This window comes from Melanostigma gelatinosum (assembly GCF_949748355.1).
Source record: "Melanostigma gelatinosum genome assembly, chromosome: 19".
In the NCBI taxonomy this organism is placed as follows: Eukaryota; Metazoa; Chordata; class Actinopteri; order Perciformes; family Zoarcidae; genus Melanostigma; species Melanostigma gelatinosum.
The window spans coordinates 21,619,238-21,635,828 of NC_136652.1; the positions used below are offsets into that span (position 1 = coordinate 21,619,238).

General features: G+C 47.5%; 1 protein-coding gene across 2 annotated transcripts in view; it reads right to left on the minus strand.

The window, feature by feature from the left end:
* Positions 1-16,591, minus strand: part of col12a1b (collagen, type XII, alpha 1b) — an 85,033-nt gene that overhangs the window by 59,528 nt on the left and 8,914 nt on the right. For both annotated transcript variants that reach the window (XM_079290749.1, XM_079290750.1), the window contains exons 6-18: positions 14,022-14,291; positions 13,476-13,742; positions 10,261-10,453; positions 9,436-9,560; positions 7,222-7,371; positions 6,983-7,102; positions 6,419-6,583; positions 5,935-6,081; positions 4,849-4,991; positions 3,415-3,544; positions 2,132-2,277; positions 1,340-1,469; positions 347-483 (exon numbers count right to left, since the gene is read on the minus strand). In XM_079290749.1, coding sequence (XP_079146875.1) covers positions 347-483; positions 1,340-1,469; positions 2,132-2,277; positions 3,415-3,544; positions 4,849-4,991; positions 5,935-6,081; positions 6,419-6,583; positions 6,983-7,102; positions 7,222-7,371; positions 9,436-9,560; positions 10,261-10,453; positions 13,476-13,742; positions 14,022-14,291 — 2,123 coding nt within the window. The remainder of the gene's footprint in view (positions 1-346; positions 484-1,339; positions 1,470-2,131; positions 2,278-3,414; positions 3,545-4,848; positions 4,992-5,934; positions 6,082-6,418; positions 6,584-6,982; positions 7,103-7,221; positions 7,372-9,435; positions 9,561-10,260; positions 10,454-13,475; positions 13,743-14,021; positions 14,292-16,591) is intronic.

The window sequence follows — 16,591 nt, forward strand, 5'->3', positions numbered from 1 at the left end:
GATGTATTTAATGCTGTAACTTAAACCATGTACATTTTTAATGGTTACTCTCCAATTTATCTGCAACTGGCGATTATTTTCACGGGCAATTAATGCATTTATGATTTATAAATGTAGTAAAATGTCCAAAAACCCAAATAATGTTCCGTTTAAACTGATAGAAAACAGAAGAAGCAGCAGAAGCTGAAACCAGAGAGTATTTGGTGTTTTTTGCTGAAAAGAAGATGTTCCGTCAACTGAATAATGACTTGACTCAGTGTTTCTCCCCATCACTGCTCAGTTGAAGGGTGAAGAGTTTTTAACTTTGGACCTTTAACCTGTTCAGACAACCCGCTGGGCTTCTTACCTCCTTCAGGTCTCCTTCATCCGGCTTGTAGGTGATCATGTACTTGCGGGCGGCTCCGGGAGCGGCGTCCCACCCGAGCCTCATGGTGCTGTGAGTGACGCCGGTGATCCTCAGGACTCCGGCAGGAAGAACAGGCACTGAGGGAGGACACGGTGACAACGGACATCCAGTCAAATAAGACAACGAACAAGCGGGACGACGTCTACGATCCCAGTTGGGGAAGATGTTGAAGAGATGCCGACTGACTTCAGAACTTACTGAAGTAGCTCAAAACGCATCTGTCGTCAATCCAAAATAAAACCTCCAGGATGTGATCCAACTGTTAGAAAAGAACTGCTACATTCTGATCTTCTCTAATAAACATGTGAAGGTGACAGCATCTTGCACACATAATGCAGGGAATATAGGATTTGTGAAAATACATTTTTTTGAAATACTTTTTAACATTCTTTCATAATTGTGCCGTTCTGGGGACATTTTAGGGACCAACAGGAGCTGGTCAGCTGGAAACTGAGCTCCTACAATAACAGGACATTTTGAATTGTTGTTTAAAGCACAGCTGAGTCTGACATCTTCTAGTCCCTCTTCTCTTTCTTGTAGGTCGGTGTTTGTTGCTCTCACTAATAAGTCGGGAGTGACGTATCCGCCAACGTCCTTTCTCATTGGACCCAGAAGCTGCAGTTACCTCATCGTTCACAAAGGTCGAAGAGGTATGTCGATGTACGAGTTGCTATTTCTTGAAGTCGTCTTATAACAACCGGCACACGTGAGGTGATCTCCTCTGAGTTTTCCTGTTGCTGTTTCTCATTGCTCGTGTCTGGATTGTAACCCTCGATCTGTGAAACTCTCGGCGAGACGGTTGAGGGAAAATGGCGTCGCCTTTCTTACGAGGTTCTGTTTAGTCGACCGTTCCTCCAACAGGAAGTGTTTGAATTGCCGGAGTTGCGGGTGACGTTCAGGGACTATATTTAAAGCGTAAGATCAGAGACTTACGGGTGACTCCTCTCCCCTCCAGAGGCTGGCTGGCAGCTTCTCCATACAGCGCATAGAGAGCGATGGAGTACTGTGTGTTGGGGATCAGCTGCACCAGCTGCACGTCAGATACATCTCCTCCAACACGAACCTGCAGAGGGAGAGACGGAGAGAGAGTTCTTCTTTTGCTCTTTTTACTCAACCGCTGGTGAACATGCTGGCCTGTCTGACAGAGAACACATAATGCTGAAGATCCACACCGGTGTTCCTGCACGTTCTACACTCATTCACTACTTATTATTCGTATCATGAGCGCAACACTTACAGAGAGTCGTTGGCAGTAAAGACCAAAGACTGTACATAAGAAGTGGACGCAGTCATGCTGAAGTCACTCATTGGTTTGAGGACCGACGTTTTAAAGCCTCCAGTTCAGCGATTTGGCTGTCGCCATGTTCTTTTTTTCACAATTCATAAACATGAAGTGACCATATCTGGACTGAGGAGGAGACGTAGAGACCTGTCAATCACTGTGTAGCCCCGCCCTAAAGCATCCCCTGCTTTATGGTCTGTGTGACTCTAAATGGACCATAATGTACTAAATGAACATCATGCTGTATTGAAGAAGACTTGAAACTAGAGATTGAGACATAAACTCATGTTTACAATGTTTACTGAGGGAATAAATCAAGAGAGAAGTAGAGTCATTTTCTATAGACTTCTATACAACCAGAGGAGTCGCCCCCTGGTGGCCACTAGAGAGAATGCAGCTTTAACACATGAAGCATCGGCTTCACTCGGTCTGCGTTACTTTACCTCGTTGTCCAGCTGAGGCTCGGTGGCGTTGATGGATTTGTACAGCAGCATGTAGCCGGTGGCTCCGCCCGCCCGGTCCCACCTCACCCTCATGGTGCTGGAGGTCTCGTCGTAAACGTTCATGTTGGTCACTGCTGACAGCGGCACTGAGACATAATTGTAAAGATAATGATGCATCGTTATGACGATAGCTGCTTCTACAACAAGGAGGAACTTATTCATAGATAGATTAAATAAATAGTTCTCAAGGATCTGCAGCCTTTACAGGCTTCATGTTTGAGTCGCACTGACAGACTCCAGACAGAGCCGAGGACATCGTGAGCTTTAAAATAAATGAAGCCACAGTGATCTGTGGAAATTGAGTCTGTTCCACAGCGAGGAGGCCGGACCACGCGTCCGGCTGCTTTGTACAGTCGACACGCTGCAACAATAAATCTACCAAAACTGGTTTACAATTAAAAGGAATTTAATCCCACTGATGCAAGTACGATTACAGTTACACAATGGAGTAAATTACTCCTGAGAAATATTACAATATTAACCCACTTTGGAAAAAACTACCTCTGGTCCCAGGACACAGCCGTCCCAGACAACCACACGCTAAAAGAGGCAGAAAAACGCTTTCTATCTCCCGCCCTCATATCCCTTCGCAACTCCTCCCCTTCCGTCTATCTCAACTTCTATTGGCTAACGTCCCTGTGCACTTCTGTAAACGCCTGTCTTAACGACTCTCTGTCCCTGAGCTCCTAACACATTCAATGACCGTCAGTTATGTTTAATCCCTTCTGTAATAATCCTTCAGTATAAACGTTAAACTTCTGCAACTTTGGCAAAAGCTTCATGTCTCAAATTCTACTTCTAGCTGCTTATCCTAAAACACTTCATGCTTATCTTAATTATGCATTTCCAAAACACTTATGTTTATGACTAATTATGAATTCTTAAACACTTATTATATCTACTAGACACACAGTTCTACGCTCAAATTTCTTACAGATCTAACGGCACTCACACCGTTGCATCATGGGACGTTGTGTCTTTTTTCCGCCTCACATCAGATGATAAATATATACGAGAACAAATGTGAGCGTGTGAAATAACGAGCAGAGAAATCCGGTTGTTTATCTCAGGAAACAAACGCCTTCAAAGCTCCTCTTTGATCACGTCTGTCGCCCTGAGAAAGGAAAGCGGGTTTCTTGGGAAAAGGAACGCCGTCCAACATGGAGTCTGAGCTCTTCTCTCTTGAGACCAAGAGGAACATATAAAAAGAAGGAAACACTTACAGGTGGTCTCGGTGCCCTTCAGAGGCTCGCTGCTCTCCTCGCCCACCACGGAGTAAACGTTGACCACGTACTCGGTCAGATGGTTCAGGCCCTCCAGCACCGCCGTGTTCACCGAGCCGTCCAGCAGCAGCTGAAAGGATAACCCACGTTCTGACACCGAGGCAGCAGATTTCTCCCTCGGACTCATTTTTGAAAACAGGTAAGAGTTGTGACAAAGTTCTTCTACGTGATGAATATCAAAATCTGAGGAAGTGGCAGCAGAAGTCTCAGTAAAGATCTGAAAAACAACAATAAGCCGGACATTCATGCTGTCCTGCAGACAACAATCCAACGCCAAACACGTCAATCAGGTGTTTTCACACAACTCGGGCACATTTAAAGTAATAACCTAAAAGGTTTTCATTTGAAAACAAACCTGCAATTACAACCAACCACCAAAGGTGGCGCCAAAGACAACAAAACAGATCGATTCTCTCGATAGTTTTCAAATATTTTAGCTTCCGTAAAAAAAAATTCCTGATAAAAAACAAAACGAGATGTACAGCGAGATGTGTGGGTTTCCAATCGTTCAGTTGAGTGAGGGAAAAGGTCCTGAAAGACACATACACGTGTTTACAGTCACGTTCTTTCTCTGTTCCTTTATGAACATAAAGAAATACTCATAGAACTAATGTGTCTTCTTCTTGGTGGCGTCCGGTACTGAAGTGTTCAGCGGCGTGACGAGGTTGATCAAACGTTGTAAAGTTCAGCAAAAAAAGAAAACAAACAACGTTTTTTTCTCGGTAATTTGTGACTTTAATCTTTTATTGTTGGAATGCTGTTAAGCATTCCAACAATAAAGGGTTAACCCTAACCCTAACCCAACTATTGTTATCCTGTTTCTTTATTGTTGGAATGCTGTTAAGCATTATTATTATCCTCCACCCCCCCCCCCCACTCACACACCCCATTTCAAAATAAAAGCCCCAGAGAGTGAATTCTAACTGAACTGCTTGTGATGAAGCCTGTCATTTAATAACCTCTGTTTATGTGTCAAACATGATGATTATGTCTCCTCTCCAAACCTGGAACAATGGAGTCAAACTGATTCCAGACAACAGTGAGAGAAGCAGCTCTTTATATCTAAAGCAGGTTTAAGACGTGAAGGGGAAAGAAACGGCATCCACAGCCCTCGTGCAGAAGCTCTGCAGCAAGTTACAGCGAAATATTCTGCTTCAATCCCATCGTGTTGGCGTTCAGCCTCTGAATGTGTTTGCTCTCACACAAAGAGAGGCAGCACTGTGTTCACAGCAGCGCTCTAGCAGCACCATCGATTCATTCACAACAAACTCGGCTTTTTCCCCACGACAGACGTTAAAGTTTCACACGGAAACCTCCATATGAGCTTTGAATGTAAAAAGAAGAGGAGGGAGCAGTGAGAGCTCTTCATCTCACCTCCCGGGTGGGCCCCCCGGCCACCACGGTGTAGGTGACGCGGTACGCGTCCACGGGGCCGGCGGGCGCCGTCCAGGCGGCACGGAAGGAGCGGTGGGTCACCTCCGAGGTCACCAGGCCGGTGGGCGCCTCCGGCTCTCCTCCTGAGAAGGAATGAAGCGGGAATGTGAGCCGACACGTCAAAGTACTTCACACCCGTGAACCCTGACGCCACAAACCTGCCGTCGTCGCGGTCGCCCCTTTGGGCTCGCTGGATGTTTCAGCTGAATAAGATGAACGGGTTTAAGCGTGTGGAGATCTGTTCCACCGGTTTGAGCTCTTCTGACTTTAACGAATGCTTTTCTCCGGCTGTGCTGTAAATCACTTTCTGTATTTTCCTCCTAAAAATGATTTACAGACAAAAAGTAGAAAAGAACGTGAAAGTTTCCATCAGATGTTCGGATGCGTGTTGCCACATCTATTTAATTCTCCGAAATAATCGAGGTTGTCGGACAGAATGGAGTCAAATTCATCCATCTGCGATGTGATCTTCTGTTGAAGAGTCGAGTTGATTTGTGAATGACTGGACACTTTGTTCTCATCCGAGGATTAGAATGTGCACTTTTCAACAGCCAATTAGTGTCATCATTCAAACCGGCTCACAGCAGCTGTGCCGATGTTCACGTCTTCACTTGGACGAAGAGGTTCACGTCGTTCTTTATAAGCAGAGCGACGTTCACGCCCTCCGGCTGCTTTTATTTATATTCATAGACACCAGACTGTTAGTCTGGTGTCAGCTTCAGTTCCCCGTCATGCATATCATCATTCATATTCATATTCATGCCCATTAACCCCTCTTACAAAATCACAACTATATTTTTGATTTCAAGCTAAATGGTTGATATTTCTAAAAGGTTCTGTTTCACAGACATTCGGTCGTTCCTTTGATGAATGAAACTCTACTTTCATTCATCAAAGGACATCAATATGTATAAATGTAGAATAACAGACAGAGTTCTGCCTTCTGGGATCTTGATCTTTGGTTCTAATCCCCGTGCAGCGGTGTGGCGATGACTCTATATGCCGACGACGCGACTCTGTTCCTACCCGGGCCTTTCACGCTGTTGCACAGGTTGGCGGTGAGGTCGTCGATGATGTTCACCATGTACTTGAAGTCCTTCACGTTGTACATGTGAAGCTCTTCGGGGTCGGAGGCGATCGACCTCAGCTCGCTCTCGTCTGCGTTCTTCACGCCTGAGAGAAAAAAACCGAAACGTCAACGCGGTGGAAGAAGAAGAAGAAACCCCCAAAAAACAAGACGAACATGATATAAAGTACCACAATCAAATCTAAACCCACCTCCACACACATCATACTCTCAGAGCTCGTCACTGATCACCTGATTGCTTTCAGTTCACTTCTGTATCATTTGAAAACCAACTTGCAGACATTTTTTATGAATACATTTAAAGTCACAGCTTTCTAAAGTAGTAAATGAATTGAACAGAGTTTAGACGATGTAGCTTAAGAGGACCAGCTGTTTAATGTGTTTTAAACTATGTAAAGGTGTATGATGTTTAAAGTGACGCACCGATGGCGTAGAGCTCGATGTCGTTATCTTTCAGGCTGCTCGACGTGAAGATGATTTCGTCCTGCGACTTTCCGTCAGTGATCAGGATGCCGATCTTTCGGGCGTCGGGACGCATCCCCATGCTGGCTTTGAAGTTGTTCTGCAGGATGTAGCTCAATGCCAACCCTGTGAGACGGGAACACGGAGCTTCACCAAACATTCAGCGCCGGCTTCACAACAGCATTCAGCAAACCTTCTCTGTGAAGTCACCACTTCTGTTTTGAATCTCAGGGAGTCTTTTCTGCCATCAAACAAAACATTCACCTTGATTTCTATTCGTCACACGTTCCTCTAATCACAGGAAGTATCATATTCTAAGTGCAATGATAGAAAGAGGAAGCATCTCACTGCGTCCGTGGCTGTTTTAAACCTACCGGGCATGTTGGGAAGTTTCTGTGAATAATTCCTTGAGTTTAACTTTAAAATCTCACAAAGTAAATCTCTTTCATCGTCTCACTTGTTGAGCAAACACAGCTCCAGTGTTCTTCAGCTGAAGCTCCCAGAGAAGGGAAGTCGACAGGTTACCTGTCATGGTGTTGCCTCCTTTGTACGGCAGGTTGGAGATGGCGTCCAGCAGGGACTCCTTGGTCGGGTGGGCGTTCAGGTGCCACTCGGTCTTTGGGTCTCCGCTGTACTGAGCCAGACCTGCAGAGAACACCGAGGACACAACAAGCCTGTCACTTTAGCTTTCATGAAGAAACAAGGAGGAGCTGGACTGCACAGCAGAGGTGGTCGTAGCCATCAGGTCGTAGTGAGAACATTACCAATCTGCACTCTGTCGGGCCCGACGTTGAACACGCTGACCATGCGAGCGATGAAGTTGCGGATGGTCTTGAAGTTGATGCGTCCGATGCTCCAGGAGCCGTCGACCAGCAGCACGATGTCGGCCTTCGCTGTGGTCTCACACTGAAGGTCTGCAGAGAGGGGGGGGGGGGCAGTGAGCTTCTGCTACACAGCACAACAGCGTCTGATGTGTTTCACATGAACAACGAGAGATGTGAACAGAAAGAGGAAACAGCAGAGAGAGAATCACAAGTGGAAGACGTTTGTACAGCAGGATGGTTTGTCTTTACACAGCGTTAATAATTCACACGTGGTGAAACAGACGCCGCGAGATGCTTGGTCGGTGAATCGGCCCCGTGGTCTTCCAGCAGCAGGACTGAGCCTCTCTGTGATGTACGAGGCCGACTGCACATTCCTGCTCCAGGCACCTGTAGCAAACAAACATGGCCGCTCCTCCTCTATCGCTTTTTGTCTTTTCTTTTTTCAGCGGATGCCGAGCGTTTTAAAAGCCGGACCCCTGTGTGTGGAATTGAAAACAGGTTAGGAGATAATCAATTTAAATATATTTTTAAAAAGTTGAGATCTGTCTCAGCTGGCTGCAGGAAACAGATGCTTCGGAGGAACCGTCTGTTTGAGTTATAAACAATGCGCTCATGTGTCCCCCTCCGACGTTCATGAATAAAAACAGATGTCATAAACAGAGGCAGCTTGAAGAGGCAACTAATGCACCGCAGACGACTGCTGGATCCAGTGTCTCTGAGCAACGGGCTGAGCAATAAATATCCATCTCAGCTGAACTGTGGGACATAAATCTACTGGCGACCTGCAGGAACCTGCAGCCAGCTTTTGGTTTCACTCCAGAATGAAAAGTCTGATGTGTTTACTGACAGAGAAGTGTTTTAAAAGAAACGTGATTTAAAGATCATCTTGTAGGAGACTAAACGTGCTTCAAGGCTGCAGATGTACGTATATAATATCAGTACCATCCAACTGTCTATTAAAGGGACAGTAGAGATGTTTAGGAGGTTGTTTGTGTGAGGTTCTTCTCCACAGTCAGTGTTCTGAACGTTTCCAATGGCGGCTCTAATGGCGTCTTTAACTATACGAGGGTCTCTGAGTGGAACCTCGGTGGAACATCCTGGATGTGTTCCCGGCTCACTGTTCCCCATTACAGCAGGAACTTCTGCCCGGGGTCAGCGCCTCCTCTGGGTCTCGTGTGAAGCACGACATTTTCCGAACGGCAGAATCCTGAGTTCAAACCAACGAAGACGTTTGTGTCGACGCGTTACGAGTCCCGGTGAAACAGAAGCTAAAGTGTCTTTAAAGCTTCTGAACTGATGCAGATCACAGCGAAACAGAATATTTGACAGTTACAAAAGGGATTTAAATCAAATCCTGAGCATTTGATTGGGCCGCTACAAAGTGGGCGGGGCTTAAGCTTTGTTTATACTCGCGCTTGGCAGCGTGAGCCTCCGCAGACGGAGCGCTAGCTCTAAACACGCGAGGAGGATCCGTTCGTTGGGTTCTTCTCCGAAACACGAGAGGAACTAAAGCTTGGAAAGCATCTCAGCAGTAACTGACCTTCTTTGTATGATCCCAGACATGTAAACAGCGTTTCTATCGGCTCAGTTGAAAGCTGCAGCGCTGAGAGGGAGACTTTGCTGATTCATGGCTCTGTCAGCTGTACGATCCGCAAAGACCGGCCCGGCCCAAAGTCTCGTCTGACTGAAGGACGAGTCATCAAAGAAGAGGAAAGGGTTTTATGTGTTGATTTAACAAAAGCAACACGGGACTAAACTTGGTGTTTCTTTACGTTTCTCCGGCTCTTTTCAGGGCAGCACATTGTTGGGTGTCGGCTCAAACGGTGCAGCACATAAATGGGTCGGGGTCGCGTTAGTGCCGACTCTTCAGCACGTGTCTGTTGAACGCTCCAGATCACACTCACAATGAGATACGAGGGAGGTGAGGAAACGCCGAGCCAAGCGGCTCAGGATAACTGCACTAATAACAACCGTCTGTGTCGATTTTCAGCCTGCGATTCCGAAGAGACGGGGACGTTAATGCCCCTCCACAACTCGTAATTCAACGTTTCTGCCACTAATTTAGGGGCGGACCACCGCTTGGATTGGATCAGACGGCGTCTCTACGGGCCGCTAACGGAGGTTCTCAGTGTGGGTGGAGTTATCAGCTTTTACCAGAGGGGTCGACAGCAGGCGGCTCGGGGGCGTCCCTGAGGGTGGTCTTCTCCTCTCCTGCCAGAGGCATACTCTCCCCTCCGTCAAACATCCCGGACACGGCCACCGAGTACTTTGTTCCGGCCCTGAAGGAGAAGGACACGACGGGAACTCGCATCAGACTTTCATAATCTCAATAAGAAGACGTTAATGCTCGACTGCTCTTCTTTATCCGTCCTTCCGTCCACAGTTTGATTGTTTTCTGTACAATAGCTGATAAAAACCGTCCCCATCATCCTCATTGTTTGAGAGATGGTGGACTCATCCCTGCAGCAGACAGAAGCACAGACATGGCTGATTATTATGGTGCAATATTTACAACCCGCCCTCCTCTGCCTCTGATTGGCTTACTCTGATATTTCAGTTCAGCAGTCTCACCCCTCATGCTGGTAGTGCTAGCTGAAAGCGGAAGCAGAGCACGGCGGGTCACGCCTTTGCCACAGGAGGCAGTTGAATGATGTCATTCTGCATAATAATTAGTCATGTGCTTCTGTTTGTTGCCGGGAGAATGTGCTGTTTTCAGAGCGATGAGTTTGTTTCAGTGATAAGTGACACAAAGTGCTTCACGAGACAATAGAAGCAGATAAATTAAGCAACAATAAGGCAGCTATTACAACACAATAACACAGAACATATAAATATAGTAAAACAAGGTGATGAGAACAAAGATATATGAATGTGTGAACATGTGTCCGATGTCTATTGTTTCCCTCTGTGGTGAACGTTTCTGGTGTGGGCATGAGATTCTTCAGAATATTGAAGCATATAACGGTGATGAACGCTTACCTAAGCTCCTCTAGGACCACTGTGTTGTCGTAGGGCCCGACCAGGAGCTCGCCCAGGTCGATATCATTCCCATCGGGGTGAAAGCTGACTTTGTAGCCCCGGACCTGACCGGGTGCCGGATCCCAGGAGACCCTGAAGCTGGTCTTGGTGGGCTCTGAGGTCTGGAGGTTCCTGGGAGCCTTGAAGGGCGACACTGAAATGGGAAAGAACCCGGTGCCAGAACTTCAGGACAAACTTGTGCTGCATGAACATTCAACACAAAAATCAAAGTCACGGCGAAGAAAAGGTTGTTGAAGATCAGCCACAGCACCAGTTTCTCATCCGTCCATAGCACAACAGCTTGAGCCCGGTGTGTCGTTGGTTAAAGAACCCGGTGTGTCGTTGGGTAAAGAACCCGGTGTGTCGTTGGGTAAAGAACCCGGTGTGTCGTTGGTTAAAGAACCCGGTGTGTCGTTGGGTAAAGAACCCGGTGTGTCGTTGGGTAAAGAACCCGGTGTGTCGTTGGGTAAAGAACCCGGTGTGTCGTGTCGTGTTAGTAACGGTGTGTCGTTGGGTAAAGAACCCGGTGTGTCGTGTCGTGTTAGTAACGGTGTGTCGTTGGTTAAAGAACCCGGTGTGTCGTTGGGTAAAGAACCCGGTGTGTCGTGTCGTGTTAGTAACGGTGTGTCGTTGGGTAAAGAACCCGGTGTGTCGTGTCGTGTTAGTAACGGTGTGTCGTTGGTTAAAGAACCCGGTGTGCCGTTGGTTAAAGAACCCGGTGTGTCGTGTCGTGTTAGTAACGGTGTGTCGTTGGGTAAAGAACCCGGTGTGTCGTGTCGTGTTAGTAACGGTGTGTCGTTGGGTAAAGAACCCGGTGTGTCGTGTCGTGTTAGTAACGGTGTGTCGTTGGTTAAAGAACCCGGTGTGTCGTTGGGTAAAGAACCCGGTGTGTCGTGTCGTGTTAGTAACGGTGTGTCGTTGGGTAAAGAACCCGGTGTGTCGTGTCGTGTTAGTAACGGTGTGTCGTTGGTTAAAGAACCCGGTGTGTCGTTGGGTAAAGAACCCGGTGTGTCGTGTCGTGTTAGTAACGGTGTGTCGTTGGGTAAAGAACCCGGTGTGTCGTGTCGTGTTAGTAACGGTGTGTCGTTGGGTAAAGAACCCGGTGTGTCGTGTCGTGTTAGTAACGGTGTGTCGTTGGTTAAAGAGCCCGGTGTGTCGTTGGGTAAAGAACCCGGTGTGTCGTTGGGTAAAGAACCCGGTGTGTCGTTGGTTAAAGAACCCGGTGTGTCGTGTCGTGTTAGTAACGGTGTGTCGTTGGGTAAAGAACCCGGTGTGTCGTGTCGTGTTAGTAACGGTGTGTCGTTGGTTAAAGAACCCGGTGTGTCGTTGGTTAAAGAACCCGGTGTGTCGTGTCGTGTTAGTAACGGTGTGTCGTTGGGTAAAGAACCCGGTGTGTCGTGTCGTGTTAGTAACGGTGTGTCGTTGGGTAAAGAACCCGGTGTGTCGTGTCGTGTTAGTAACGGTGTGTCGTTGGGTAAAGAACCCGGTGTGTCGTTGGGTAAAGAACCCGGTGTGTCGTGTCGTGTTAGTAACGGTGTGTCGTTGGGTAAAGAACCCGGTGTGTCGTTGGTTAAAGAACCCGGTGTGTCGTGTCGTGTTAGTAACGGTGTGTCGTTGGGTAAAGAACCCGGTGTGTCGTTGGGTAAAGAACCCGGTGTGTCGTTGGGTAAAGAACCCGGTGTGTCGTGTCGTGTTAGTAACGGTGTGTCGTTGGGTAAAGAACCCGGTGTGTCGTGTCGTGTTAGTAACGGTGTGTCGTTGGTTAAAGAGCCCGGTGTGTCATTGGGTAAAGAACCCGGTGTGTCGTTGGGTAAAGAACCCGGTGTGTCGTGTCGTGTTAGTAACGGTGTGCCGTTGGTTAAAGAACCCGGTGTGTCGTGTCGTGTTAGTAACGGTGTGCCGTTGGTTAAAGAACCCGGTGTGTCGTGTCGTGTTAGTAACGGTGTGCCGTTGGTTAAAGAACCCGGTGTGTCGTGTCGTGTTAGTAACGGTGTGTCGTTGGTTAAAGAACCCGGTGTGTCGTGTCGTGTTAGTAACGGTGTGCCGTTGGTTAAAGAACCCGGTGTGTCGTGTCGTGTTAGTAACGGTGTGCCGTTGGTTAAAGAACCCGGTGTGTCGTGTCGTGTTAGTAACGGTGTGCCGTTGGTTAAAGAACCCGGTGTGTCGTGTCGTGTTAGTAACGGTGTGCCGTTGGTTAAAGAACCCGGTGTGTCGTGTCGTGTTAGTAACGGTGTGTCGTTGGTTAAAGAACCCGGTGTGTCGTGTCGTGTTAGTAACGGTGTGCCGTTGGTTAAAGAACCCGGTGTGTCGTGTCGTGTTAGTAACGGTGTGCCGTTGGTTAAAGAACCCGGTGTGTCGTGTCGTGTTAGTAACGGTGTGTCGTTGGGTAAAGAACCCGGTGTGTCGTGTCGTGTTAGTAACGGTGTGTCGTTGGTTAAAGAACCCGGTGTGTCGTGTCGTGTTAGTAACGGTGGGGTTGTGTTTGTTCAGTGTGTGTTCTGGTGAGGTGACGCTGCTTCGTCCTGTAGTGTGACGAACACTCATCTGAACAAGTCGTTTAAACTTCACAGTGAAGAATGTGCAGACGGGACAGAATCACGTCTGTTTCCAAGGCAACGAGGCTCGTTCTGACGTTTGAGCGACAAAACTGTCAAACAAGCCGGTTTGTTTTGCGTCGCTGACGTTCAACAGGAAGCCAGTTGAGACGGAAGACGTTCTCCTGACCTTAGAGGAACGCTTTGATTTACGGAGAAGTCAAACACATTTCTCTCCTTATCGTGGATTCAGACAAAGTCACAAATGTTTTGGTGAGCATTGAGATTAACCTCGGTCAGCTGCATTCCACGGGTTCGTCTGACTCTTGAGAGCAGGGCCAACAGAAGCTTTGCCTAAAAGACAAAGTGCTTCACTGGAGCATTTCTGGCTTTTAAAGTTTGGGTACGGGTGTGAATCTCTCGTAAACATGTTGTACGTTGTAATACGTATCGAATAAACTGTGAAGCCAAAATACAGACACTCGGGTCCTAAAGGACAAAAATGTCCCCACGATGTCTGATCCCATGACCGTCACAGTGACATATCACAGAATGAGGAGTGAACGTTAAGCGTCTCGGTCTGGATGGACGTGTCTCTGCGGTGTGCTGTCAGTCAGAGGGTTGAATGATGCACCAACGTACGTGTCGTTCCTACTCCTTGCCTTGCTTTTCCTTCCCCGCGCTTGTAGATGGGGTGGACGGTGATGTTGTAGGTGGTGGTGGGCTGCAGGCGCTTCATGACGGTGGAGGTGGTCGTCCCGGGGACCTTGAGGGCCACTTCTTTCCCGCCACCGATGGGGAAGTACTTCAGCCGGTAGTGGGCCACCTTGCCCGGCGCCGGCGTCCACGAGACTTTCATGCTTCGCTCGGTCTCGTCCGACACGGTCAACTTTTTGCCGGCAGCAGAGGCTGAAAATAAAACAAATACATTTTCTAATGTAGCAGAGTGCAGCGCACTCTGACCTCCAGCTGGCTCAGAGGAGCTGCTCTTTCCTGCAGAAAGCTGCAACTGATATTTAGTTGAATGCCTCTTAATAATCCTGTTTGTTTTGGATTGATATACACATTTAAATATTTGTGCATGCACTTATTTTACACTTCTATTGGTAACACAGTGCTGCACAGTCTGAGGTGAGATCAGTGGGAATGTTTTGGTCTCCAGAGCTCATTGGGTGTCTGTCGTCTTACCGTCGGTGGTTTCCTGTCCGGCGAGCGGCTCGCTCTCGTTCTGATCGTAGGCGGCGACCACAGAAACCTGGTAGAGCGTCTCTGGACTCAGACCGTCCAGCACGGTGTCGGTCACGTCTCCCGGCACCGTTTTCTCTCCGATCTCCCCCGAGACCAGCGACCGCCATCGGACCCGGTACTGCTTGACGTTCCCGGGCGCCGCCGTCCACGACGCCGCGAAGCTGGAGTCGGTCACGTCGCTGGTGACCAGGTCCTTGGGAGGTCCCACCTCTGACAAAAACACAAGCAAAGGTGTGAATTAATAAATGTAACATTCGGATTATTGTAGGTATTTAGACTTTGATCCAAAGATCTGTATTTCTTAAAGAAACACTCCCAGATGTCTGTGCACAACAGTGCCACTTCTACAGTGTGTGGATCTCTGACGTTCTCTCCAGTATTTGCAATCTTCCTTTTTTAAAACAAAGGAACCTTTTTGCATTTGCTGGCAGATCAGCTTGTTTTCGAACATGGAAACTATTAAAAGTCCGTCAAGTGGTCAGAAGAGTTGACCACTGCTATAAAGGGAACCGGGGAACACGCGAGATTTTAAAAAGAAAACACTTCTGAGGATTAATGTTAAGACATTTCTGCTTCATTGGGGAGTAGAGAGGACCAGGAGACAGGAGACAGGAGACATGTGTCCACTGAGCCAGCGAGAGGAAGAAGTCTCTTCACTGTCGTTTCCTGGACATCTTTCCTTCATCAAATCTTTGCTTCCCTCTGTTGGTAGAGTGAGATCCAGGATTGAAATGTACTCTTTAGACCTTTCAGATGTTTGGTGACGTCGCGTCTCTCTTGTGTCTTGCAGGTTTTTAGGATCTTTGTGTTCGCTAACGTCTCACTGACCTAAAGGACCCTTTCAGTTCTGAACTCTGGGTCTTATTCTTGTGGCTTTGAACTTGAACTGACTTACCGGTCAGTTAAACTGTGATGAACGTTAAAGATGGACAGTTGTTTGAATGATGTAAACCATTAAAAAACGTTGTCTTACTTCCTGTTTGTTCAGATTTCAGTCTCATCGCTTGTGTTTCTCGTTTCACAGAAACATTATAGCTACAAGTAACCACGACAACAGAATCCAAGCATAATCATCCTGTTCGTCAGATGAACTTCTCACTGTTGAGCCCACATTCATGAGGATGATACAACGTGGAGGATTCGTGGTCTGAACCAAGACAGCAAACTGCATTACTCCTTTGAACCTTGACAAAGATCCACTCCTTCTGGTCTTACCTTTCACAATAAAAGCCCTCGACACGTGATATTCCCGGGTGAGTACTTTCCCTTTTCTGTGTTGTTTATTCGTCTCACACGAATGTCGCCACAGACACCAGTTCGTAACACTGCAAATGCCCATTGTGTCACCTCACTCAGCAACAGATGAAGTATTGAAATGAAACTCTTCCAGATCGACTTTAAAGTCAAATCAAAACCAAGCCCGAGACTCGACCCTTGTAGAAGTGATGGAGTGACGAAATGTACCGGTTATAAAAACACGCTCACGCTGAAGACGCTTCTCTCACAGAAATCAAGAAGAACTGAAGCGTCTTCAGAGGTTCAGACTTCCTGAGGAGCTGCAGCCAAAAACCCTTATAGATCTATTCCCACCCCGGAGGAGGAGGAGGAGGACGAGGACGAGGACGAGGACGAGGAGGACGAGGAGGAGGAGGACGAGGAGGAGGACGAGGAGGACGAGGTCTCCGGTTTAGTGAAGGTGACAGCATGTACAGCGGAGGCGCTGGAAACACTGAGAAGTTTCCACAAAGCATCAGCTCCAGATATGTAATCAACAGAGATGCATCCCAGTCCAGCGGCGGAGGAACAGGAGAACACAAAACATGGTCGAGGTACAAATGAAAGATACTTCTATACTGAAGAAGTACATTTAATATAGTGGAGGGGAAGCACCTGGACGCTATTGAGTGGAGGCCATTGTTGTTCCTGCCAACGACATGATAAAACCACATTAGATGTGATGTTACGATGAAGCTGAACATCCAGTCTGTGCTCGGCTTCATGCATCTACATGGATTAGTTTATTTAACATGCAGCGAGCTGAACTTTCTCTTTATCAGCTTCAAGGTCTCTGCGAGCTGCAAGCCGAGTTGAAAATAACTGCAGCAGACAGAGGATGGCACGGGGAATATTCTGCCGTCTTTTCACGCCTCAAATGCACCCGGACCTGTTTTTCCAGAGTCTGTGACGAGGCAAATGTGAACAAAACCGCAGGAGCTTTAATGCACTTGTGAGGACATTTCCACTGCTCTGCATGTCTCCACAATCTATTCATCGATCGCACATCGTTTCTGCTCAACATGTCGACGCTTTGAGGAGGAAATGAAGCAAAGACAGTAGAACCTAAAATGAAAACACGGAGGAAGATCGCGTGGTTAAAAGCGAAAGCTCCAGAAGAGCAACTTAACAGATGTGTGGCGGCAACTAATCTCAGGAAGTTTAGGAAGAGATGAGAGGTCAGATAAGTTCAGTGATGATCAGATCACAGCAGCACAGGGACATGAATAATAATA